The sequence below is a fragment of the Lagopus leucura genome, unplaced genomic scaffold (genome assembly GCF_019238085.1).
Source record: "Lagopus leucura isolate 7727_CA_CO unplaced genomic scaffold, USGS_WTPT01 Super-Scaffold_702, whole genome shotgun sequence".
Classification (NCBI taxonomy): domain Eukaryota; kingdom Metazoa; phylum Chordata; class Aves; order Galliformes; family Phasianidae; genus Lagopus; species Lagopus leucura.
Genome location: NW_024962254.1, coordinates 8,799,862 through 8,810,908, shown reverse-complemented (window position 1 = coordinate 8,810,908; position 11,047 = coordinate 8,799,862). Strand labels below are relative to the sequence as shown.

General features: G+C 45.5%; 1 protein-coding gene across 1 annotated transcript in view; it reads left to right on the top strand.

Annotated features, from left to right (window-relative positions):
* Positions 1 to 801: 801 nt before the first annotated feature.
* MTMR2 (myotubularin related protein 2) overlaps positions 802 to 11,047 on the top strand; it is a 64,465-nt gene continuing 54,219 nt past the window's right edge. The window contains exon 1 of the mRNA XM_042862484.1: positions 802 to 884. Coding sequence (XP_042718418.1) covers positions 802 to 884 — 83 coding nt within the window. The remainder of the gene's footprint in view (positions 885 to 11,047) is intronic.

Genomic DNA, 11,047 nt, shown 5'->3' with positions numbered 1-11,047 from the left:
TGTATCACCACAGACTCGTAGAGTCTGTCCTCATTTTTACAGTCTCCCCTTAGATACTGAAAGGCTGCTCTCAGGTGTCCCCACAGCCTTCTCTTCTCCATGCTGCACAGCCCCAGCTCTCTCAGCCTGTCCTCATAGAAAAGGTGTTCCATCCCTCGGAGCATTTTTATGGCCCTCCTCTGGACGCGCTCCAACAGCTCCACGTCTCTGCTGTACCAAGGACTCCACATCTGGATGCAGTGCTGCAGGTGAGGCCTCATAGCACAGAGCAGAGGAGCAGGGTCACCTCCCTCGCCCTGCTGGCCGCACTGCTCTGGATGCAACCCAGGATGCAGCTGGTTCTCAGGGCTGTGAGGGCAGCAAGATTTCCTTGCTTTTAGCAAGGACTGTCACATCCAGACGCACAGGGGAGAGGCCAGATGCAACCCCTGCTGCTGGAGGGGTTGATCCCCACCAGCTCCGACTCTCCCTCGTCGGGATGAGCACACACAGCACTCCCGCTGCCCCTCCCGTCCCTCACGCCCCGGGGGGACACGACCACCGCCTCCCTCCACGGCGGTTCTCGGGGCGCTCGGTGACGCCCGCAACCTCCCTCCCCCATCGACCTCATCGCCTCCGGGCTGCGGGCAGAGGGAGGCGGGCGGGCTGCGGCAAAGGGAGCGGCGGCGGTCGGCGCCGCCCCGCCTCGGCCCGCCCTCCCCGCGCGGCACGCCGGGCCGACATGGCCGCTTCCTGCGCCGCCGGGCGCTGCCCCACATTCGGCTGACAGCCGTCCGCCCCGGGGCCGCCCCGCCGCCCGGCATGGAGGAGAGCTCCAGCTGCGAGAGCCTCGGCGCCGGGCGGGCGGTGGCGGCGCGGCCGCCCAGCGGCGATTCCCTCTCCAGGTAACGGCCGCCGCCGCGCCATCGCCCCCCGCGGGCAGCTCCTGCTCCCCGGGGCCGGGCCTGAGGGGCCTCCCGCTGCACGGAGCCGTCGCGGGGCGGGAGGAGAGCGTCGGTGCCGCCGTTCTCCCGCCGTGGTGCTCCGCTGCTGCGCGGGGCTCGGTGCGGCTGAGCCCTGTGCCGTGTTATTAACACGTCGTGGGGTTTGTTGAATCCGTGTCGTTTTGTCCATCCACTGGCAGCTTTAAGAGAGCCTGATTTTTCAGTCTTAACGACTTTTTAATGCTGCGTGGGTGATTTCCGAGAGGAAATTACCTCTGCGAGGCTTCCTGCGTCTCCCAGGGTATCGGAGAGGTGTGGATGCTGTGACTCAGAAGCACATCTTGCTGAGGCTGTGAGGGTGGGGCACAGGGATGTGGTACGATGCCCGGCGGCTGGAGGGGTTCTGCCCCATTTTGGCCGCCTTCTGTGCCCAGGTCAAGGGACCCTAAGGATCTCTCAGTCCTGCTGGCATGCCTTGGAGGCTAGGTCATACTGGGAACATGCAAGGATAGAGACTGTGCATCCTCCATAGTCTGGCCATCCTCGTGATACCTTGTGTGTAGTCTCTGGGGGCTGCCTGCAGGTCCTTCCAAAGTATTCCTGCTCCAGGCTGACCAAACCCAGCTCTCCCAGACCCTCCTCATGGGGATGGTGGTCCAGCCCCTGCCCTCTCAGTAGTCTCTCCTGAGCTCCCTCCAATGCCTTTAGGGAAATGGAAACTGTATGCAGATCCCAGGAGCACTCTGATGAGTGCTGAGTTGAGGAGGCAATACTTTCCCTGCATCTCCTGGTGTTTCCCCATCCCTTCAGCCCAAGGTGACATTGACTTCTGCTCTGCTGTGCCACCCAGCAGGATCCCCAGGCAAGCAGTGCACACTCTGCAGCCAGAGTGCTTTCTTCTCGTGTCCTTTGTGACCCCTTACCTTCATTTCACTCTGCTTCATCAAACTCTTCTCTATCTGTTTCCGTAGTTTACCTGCTAGATGCCTAGAGGCCTCTTTTCTCTTCTTCCTCACTTCCCCAGTACACTTCTTTTTCTCCCTCTGTGTCAGCTTAGGCAGCTTGGAGCCATCTGAAGGTCAGTCACTATATGAGAGACTGGGACCTGTGGTTGTGGAAACACAGCTTATCTTGAAGATCCTTACTCAGCAGCATGCCCCATACAGATGGAATCACTGGGAAGTGGAGATGGTAAATCTGTCTCTGCTGAGCATGCACCAGACTGTCCTCCAAGTCGTGAAAAGGCCTTAACTTGAACAGTTTTCTTGCGGTATTAAGAAGGTTATCCAATAACCTTCAGAATTTCAAGGCTCTGCTCCAGCATCTCAAACTTACATAAGTCTGGCCAAATTTTTTTTGCATGTTCCAAACAAACTAACTTTTTCTCTGGCTGATTATTGGAAATTGATGCACCTTTTTCCTATGCAGTTATTAATTAAAAAAATAAAAAGTTTGTATTGAGTTTGGTACTTTAGTTGAAATGGTTATGGTTAGGGTGAAATTACAAGACAGTAAAATGAGGCTCTTGCAAAGAGAAATGCCTGGTGACCTTCAGAATGTTTTTTACCAGCTCTCCCTGCAAATCTGGTGGTGCCTGCCCACAGTCAATTTTTCTGTGGATGGGACTGTAGATCTCTTGCTCAATTACTAAGTGGACGTTTTAGATCTACAGTGCAGTCTGATTCTGTGTGCCAGAACATTGCCTCTGAAGCAAATACACTGAAACATATTTGTATGGACATATTTATTTTCCTCCTTTTCTTATTGTGGTCTGTAAGGTAGGACAGCTTTGATCTGTTTACTTATGATGGCAGTTGTGTGAAGTGTTTGTGCTTAGTGGGTTCTTTTGATTGTTTTTAAAAGTTTACTTTGGGAGGATATGAGGAGTGCAGCAAACTGAGAGGGTGCTTTCATCAGCTTTTGGAATCTGTTTTATTAAAAAGGAACAACAACAACAAATGAGTAGAAAGGCATGCACCCAGATTCACAGTGAGGTGTTAGTGAGTTGTGTTTGAATTGCTATGTGCAAAATTTATAGTACTTGGAAAGGTGCTAGTATTAAATATATCTAGCAGCATGTTCCTTGGATTCTTTCAGCACCTGCTGAGAAGTTAAGCACGTTTCATATTTCTAGAGATATTTAAGTTCTGACCCCTCAATAAGGCACACCTGGTAGAGTTTACCATTAGAAAGGTTGCTCACATGAATGAGCGCCTTAAAAAACATGTATTAGAATGTCTGTCATTCAGCTGTGCAAATGGGATGTGGCAGCGGTGACACTTGACAGTGAAAGTTGCTTTGATATTTCAGTAGACCTGAGTAAAGCACAGTACTCGTGCTCCTGGAGTAAGAGATGGGAATAACCATACAAATGTTACCTATTTTCTGTTTTACCTATAAAAATATTCCATGAAGTTTGAGGCTCACAGTACAGCTGTTTGTATGCTGCAGAAAATCCTCAGCTCTGGGTGGAAATACTGAGTTGGTTCACAGAATCACAGAATCACAGAATCACCCGGGTTGGAAGGGACCCCAAGGATCATGTAGTTCCAACCCCCCTGCCTAGCAGGGCCACCAAACATACACATTCAGATCAGGTTGCCCAGGACCCCGTCCAACCTGGCCTTGAACACGTCCAAGGACAGGGCATCCACAACCTCCCTGGGCAGCCCGTTCCAGGGCCTAACCACTCTCCTAGTAAAGAACTTCCCCCTAACATCCAACCTAAATCTTCCCTCCTTCAACTTGGATCCATTTCCCCTAGTCCTGCTATTGTCAGCCCTTTTGAAGAGTTTACTCCCCTCCTGGGTGTAGGTTCCCTTCAGGTATTGATAGGCTGCAATGAGGTCACCCCGCAGCCTTCTCTTCTCCAGGCTGAACAAGCCCAACTCCCTCAGCCTGTCCTCATAGGGGAGGTGCTCCAGCCCCCTGATCATCTTAGTCGCCCTCCTCTGGACCCTTTCCAAAATCTCTATGTCTTTCTTGTACTGAGGGCTCCACACCTGGACACAGTATTCCAGATGGGGCCTCACAAGAGCCGAGTAGAGAGGGACAATCACCTCCCTGTCCCTGCTGACCACCCCTCTCCTGATGGAGCCCAGGATCCCATTTGCCTTTCGAGCTGCCAGAGCGCACTGCTGGCTCATGTTCAGTCTCTCGTCCATCAGGACCCCCAGGTCCTTCTCTGCCGAGCTGCTCTCAAGGACCGCTCCTCCCAGCCTGTACAGGTGCCTGGGGTTCTTCCGGCCCAAATGCATGGTTTTGTGTGAGCAGGTCATAGCCAAGAGCAGAAGCGCCCTTCTCATTGTGCTGATAAAGCCATTCTGCTTCTCCAGTCTGACGTGGCTCACCTGGTGCTAGCTTTGGATGGCAGAGCACTGGCTTCTGGTTTCCAAAGGACAGTATTTAGGATGGGCTTTCCCCTTGGATCCTGTTCTGTGGAAGACAGGTGATCATGAGCCAACCACTCATAGAAAGGTGCTGTGGCATTAACCTTGCGAGGAGCCTGTGTATGTAGAGTCAGACCAGGAGCAACCACAGGGCAGAAAGGAGAAAGGTAACAGGCTGCTTCTGCGGGTGTCTTTGAGCTGCACTGTGGTTATGTCAGAAGGGCACAGAAGTGCAAGCTTTATTCAGTGGTATGGACTTCTTCTATCTGTAAAAATGGTTTGGGGATTATGGGGGAGTGATAAATACCTTTCCTCTGTGCTAAGTAATACTTTGGAAAGACTCTGTGAAATTAATGTTTTTTAGAGGTTTGTTTTTTGTTTTTTTTTTTTTTTACTTGAAGCTGCATATAGACCTTTGGAATTCCAAGTAACAGCCAGCAGAATTCTGCCATAACCATTCTTTCTGTGAAAGGAAAGTCAGATGTAGCCATGCGTGACTTTAGCAAAGTGCCTGGCTTGAAGAAAAAGGTGATGTTGAACTGCAGGTGTCTAATTTACATTTCATTAAAGGTGAGATAAGGCATTTTGTTTGTGTTGTGATTACGTGTCTTAGTCTCCAAATAAACAAATCTCTGTGTGCTTCCATAAAATGTTCTCTGAAAAAAATATTAAAGCTCAGTCTGAACAACAGACAAGTAGAACTGCTGGGAGCCTTTCTGTTAGGTTCACTGAAGGTAAATTTGTACTGCCTGTGCAGAAGCATGGAGGTGATTGTACAGGAAGGAAATTGCTGCAGGAGATGTCGGTGATTTTTCAACCTCGGTATAAAATGACAGACAGAGATAAGGCAGTGGGCAGATGTTTCCTGCCAGCGTGACTGTAGCAGTGTTTGATGTTACCACTTTCTGGTTGCTTGTTACCACCTCTCTGCTGGCAGTTATCATCCGCAGAGGTCTTTGGGCACAATGAATCCTGTGCTCTGCACTTCTGCTGAAGCATATGAAAACAATCATGCTCCTTGTCCTTAGCGTTTGCAGGGATAACTCGGAAAACATAAGCTCTGTGTAAATCAGTGCAGCACGGTCTGTTGAAGCAATAGCTCCGTGAGGTATGAACTCCTCCGTTCATCTCAAATAAGGTCCTGTCAATACCTGCTCTGATTTAAGGCTATGTTGAAGGAATTCTTTCCCTACAGAGGAGAGCGATGCTGGAAGGAGTTGGATCTGTAAGCTGTTGGCTGAGGAGGGCTCGCTAGCACCACATTGCTACCAGATGTGTGTGATTTGCTGATGGAGTTGTTTTGTGATGAGTCATTGAAGTCAGAGTTTGAAAAGGAAGGGTTTTGCCAGTTCTGGCATTTAGTAAAATGTGAGTAGCTGTCTTTTTCTTCCTGGACTTTGAGAGCACTTCTTGCTTTTGATTTCTTCTATGTGTGCAGCAGGATTTCTCAAGAGTTGTTGCTGCTGAAGACAAGTATGTTGCTTGCTGAGTGTTGATAATGAACTGATCCTTTGTATCTGAGAAAATTAACACTACACCTAGAAGCAATTAGCAGCTCCAGGCAGGCTCATTATTATTAATTTTAATATGAGTGATAATTTATACCGCTTACTTGCAACTAAGGTCCATTCTGAGGTAGGTTTTTTTGTTTTTTTTGTTTTTCTCCTTCAAGTACTGTATATTGTGAAGATAAGGAATAGTTTTGCCATTGCAGAATGAAGAGAGTCTGTTGTTACGGTCAGAGGATTTGGGCAGAAAATTGATAAAATAAAGCTGTGGAGTCTTTTTGGGTGAATGGTATTTGGAGTGCACTTGTGAAGAGAAACTCTGACCCTTGAAGAATATGGGAATTGCTTTTAGTAGCAGTCTTTGGCATCCACATTTCAGTTCCTGCTTCTCTTGGCTTACGAGACCTTCAGCCATACAAGTTTCCCTTTTGGGCACACACAGATTCCTTTGTCCAGATTCTAAACATTCAGTAAAAGTGCACATGTTCTTCTTTTTTTTTAAGGTATGTTTTCTACTTGAGAATACAAAATACAATTGGCATTCACCTGTTTCTTGTATTCTAACTAATGTTAAATTATTGGTTAGAGGCCTTAGGAGAATTTGGGGTGCCACAGCTCTAGCTGCTGTACAAATACAGAAAGAAGCGTTGGAGAGCCAGGGCTGCTCTATTTTTACCAGTGCCTGGCGGGTCGTTTTACTGAGCTCTTGGACGTGCAGTAGAGTGCTGTGGTTCCTTGCTGAGAGATGGAGCGAAGAGCGAGAAAGTCTAAGAATGAGATGAAAAACTGCTGTGGAGAGATGAGGCCAGATCTGACAGCTGATGAGGAATAGAGAGAGGCTGAGAACACAGCCCTCTGGGGTCCTATCAGGCACTGTCTTTTCTGAAGAGAGATGGTGCTATTATGTTGACTAATAGTCTGTTTGCTAGACAGTTTTGAGTCTTACGCATAGTTCCTTAACTACAGGCTATTTACAGCAGGAACGCAATTACAGAGCCTGAATTTTAAGACTTGGGATGACCCAGTGATGTCAGTGACACAATTCCTATGTATTATCTGATTCTCCTCCTGCTCTGACTTCATTTATAGGTTAATACTGACCTTCAACTGTTTAGTTATCTAGTTCTTATTTTTTAATGGTTGCATTTCTTCCCTTCTTGTCCTTGTTCTTGTCCGAAGGTAAGAACTACCTTTAGAAAGGTCCTAACACCCCTTGAATAGCTCATCAGAATCAGTAGCCAGCAGCTTCTTTTTTGTTAACTTGATGTTTTGTTTTCCTGATGGCCTGCTTTAATGTTTATGTTTTTTCAGGTGGTGTAAAAGAGACCTGATCCATACCCCAAAGAGCTCAAGTTACCTGAAAGCTTAGTTGGGAGGGGGAGGGAGAGCAGCAGCCAGCATACATGCCAGAAATGCATCAGAAGCTTTCCAGAGGTTGCCATGATCAGGTGTTACATACAAGGTGTAGTTGTATAAGGGGACATGAAAAAAAGCGATGCTGTAGTTTGTCCATGGGAAAGCCATTCAACCATAAAGAAGAGGGTGATGGGAAGGTAATGAAGTGCTTCACTTGTAGAGGTGTTAGGGATAATAACCCAGCAAAGGGAAGGTACAAAAAGGATATTGTCACAGTAATTACCCCTAGTCTTCATTTTTAACTGAAAAACATCTGGCTGTTTTATAGCCCCAGTAAGTAGGAGCTAATTGAAGAAAAATTCTGTGAAAGACAACAACAGAAAATCAGTGGAACTTTTCAAGTATTTGTTTTTCCTTTTCCTACCATCTGTAGTTTCCTTTGCCAGACAGTGTTCTCACTCAGTAATTTTCCAGTGATTTCAAGGTAGCTCTTTTCCTTGCCTCTGTTGCCTTTCTGCTCCATGAATTCTTTTCCATTGCTTTCTAAGTCTGATGTATTTAATAATGAAAAACTGTTAGTAGTTTTCTAGTCCATAGCCCCTTCAAAATGATATTCTAGTCATCTTGCTAGCGATGTACAAATGCTCCCACTTGACAAACCTAGCCTTTCTGTAGGCTTCTGGCTGTGGCTCCAGATCCACTAACGTTACATCACCCGATGGTTCAGATTTGATCTGGATCAGGTGTGGGTGTGATCATGTTTCTGCTGTCAGAGAGCACAAACTTATGGTGGTTTTTTTTCTTCTTTATTCTGGGAAGATGGGCAACATCTGGTTAGAATAAAACAGCAGTTTTATTTGGATTAATTTATTGTGATGTAAAGAGCCTATGTCCTGGTACAAAGTGTTACACTTGAAATCTTGTTCATTGGTGAAAGGGCAACACGTCTTTATAGAGCCAAAATTTATTGTTAGTGTAAATGAAATCTTGAAAGTCTAATCATTATCAGTCTGGATGCAGTTGTTACAGGAAAAAAAAAAAAAAAAAAAAAAAAAAAAGATCAGTTAAAACTGTAATAGACTCAGGTTTTTAGCTTCGGCCCCTCTTCCTGGTGCTGCGCTTACCCCTCTCCAGCACCTCTGGGTCCCAGGCTGATGGCATTACTCTGGCCTTGGTGAATCTTACACAGCTGTCAGCATCTGGATCCTTTGCCAGGAAGAATGAGGTTCAGGCTGATGGTTTCTTCTTTCCAAAAATTTAACTGGTGGAATGAATATATAACTTATGTTCCTTGATGTATCTTACGTGTCTTACATGACGTGTTTTTTGTGCAAGTTGTTTTAGTTTGTGTTTTTGTTTGTTAGTTTCCCTGGCACAAAAGGCACTAATATGTGCATTACATATTTGAACTCCTAAACCACAGCCTCATTCGTACCTCTTGCTTACCTGAAAATAAGAAATTCTTGTTATATTAAGAAGTCCTATTGATTTTGATTGATGCCACTCCTTCTCAAAGAGAAAGATTGCAGGGATGGATAGGACCAAACTCATCAGTTATTTCTGCAAAGTCTGCGTGTGGATGAGCTGAAGCCAAGGAGTGAGTTGGTTATGTATGTAACTACAGGAGCTGTCCCACAGAGCTGGACGTAGTGGGAAGTGACTGAAACCTGTGCTACCAGAGATGCTGCCAAAAGATGACTGTCAAAGTCAGCGACTGGGATACCTTTAACAAGTAAAAAACTGATCAGCATCCCTGGTGAAGAAATATGTGGAATCCTCTTCTTCCGTTTTACCCAAGTTGGCTTTTGGAGTAGGCTTCTCTTGAAAATTCAAACTGTGTTCTTTATTCTAGTAATGGACATTTCACTTCACCAAAAATGTTCCGTTGTGTATTCCACCTTCTGCTTTCATCTCTTGTAAAGAAAGATACAGATCTCCTGGATAAACTTTGTCTCATCTCGCTGCAGACCTTTCTGATGCACATCTGTGCCAGTTTCTGGATTTCTTTTTGTAGACAATGGGAATGAAGTGATTCATCTCAGTTTTATCCCCAGCAACTGCAAGGAGAGCCTACAGTAATTCAAGTGTGAACACCTACACAGAACTCCCTCCTCATCGTGCTTAAGGGTCAAAAAGTGCACTGAATTTGGCTTGTTCTCCACTCCAAAAAAGGAAGGAGCTATTAACTTATGTTCTTCCTCTTTTCCATGTTAGCTAAATCTGTTGACAACTGAAAAGAGAGCAGAGATTTATAGCCTGGTTTTCTCATATAGCCACGTTTCCTCATGTATCAGTATACATCTGTCTACTTTGTTCTCTGTTAGTTTCTGTAACCTTTAGACAGTTTTAAGTGCATTTGTCAGAGGAGTAGAAGTAATAAGTTATGTCACATTTTACATTTAAGCAAAGGTGGAGATGGCAAGGGTATCCATGTCAGTTTTTCCATTAATGAAAATGCTTGTTTCTTTTTCAACATAAGGAAATACCTTGATGAGAAAGATGTCATGAACATGTGGAAACTTCTCTTGAATCAGACCTCCATCGAGTTGTAGAAATATAGAAATATATAACCTTTAGTCTCCCATTTTTTTTGCATTTCCTTCTTTTCCTGTGCTTTCTCTGGTGCCTGCAAAATGCTTTGTTCTATTGAAAACAAAGCATATACTAACTTCTCTGCCCTGTGACTCTCATTTTCTGGAAACTAGAATAGAATCTAGTTTGGATTCCCTTATCTCCCTAATAGGTACAGAAAACCACCCTGCCCTCAGCAGGGTCAGTGCGCTTCATTTCGAATAACTCAGCTGAGCAAAAATAGATGCCCACTGTGACAGAGATGAATCATTTCCTAAGCTTCCTTGACTTGATTTCAGTTGAGTAGTTGGGTACACAGACACCTATAGCATGTACCAGAAGGAGCTGAACCTGTCCAGCCTTGGTTGTTCCTACTCATCGAGTTACTGAAATTTCTGCATAGTCTGACTTCTGCAAGTCTTAGGAAGAAGTGGCTATGACCAGTGGCTAATCACAGAAGATAAAAGTACATTTCAGATGCAGTGGAACTGATGTACAGAAAAAAAAAACATTAGCATGTAAACTTTTCATATCTTGTATCGTTGTTAGATGTATGACCTTTGTTTTCAATGTGTACCTATGTATGACTAGCCAGGGGGGTGAGCATGCAGAGCACTTTGGCTAATCTGGACTGTAACAGGGGCTGATAGCTGCTGAGCTCTTAGGAAACCAGGCTTTTATTTAGAGAATAAATAGGATTGAGTTCTTGGGAAACTTGGACCCAGGTGTTGGTGTGGAACATGGGGACTTAGAAGGATTGTAATCTGCAGTGATGCTGGGCTCTCTGAAAATTGTTACAGAATACAGGTGCTCAACATTTATGAAAACCTCCTGTGTTATCTTCGTTTGAATTTCTGGAAATAAACCCCCCAAGTTATTGCATACTTGGTAGTATTTTAGCTTTGTGACTCCACCAGGGACCAACTTCATGCGGAGGCGGTGTGGCTGACAGCATATTGTTGTTTCAAATCCTTTTCTGAGCTGACTCTGGCCAAGCATGCTGTTATAAAGTGTCTTTGAAAGCATATCAAGGTGTTATGCCGCCTCATTTTTGCTGGGTGATGCATGACTCTTCAGATTGCCTGTATTTATATGTTCTTTCCTCCTTTTGATTATTTGCAGTATGGGAACAACTCCTGTCATTGATGAGTAAATTGCTGGTATTTTTAATTCCTGTGGGTGTTTGGTTTATTAGGGTGAGGGGATTGTGTGGCATGTGTTTGAAAGAAAATCAGAACATTTAACAGTACATTTTTCTTTCTTACTAAGGTGTTTTTTAAACAGGGAGATAAAAAAGAAT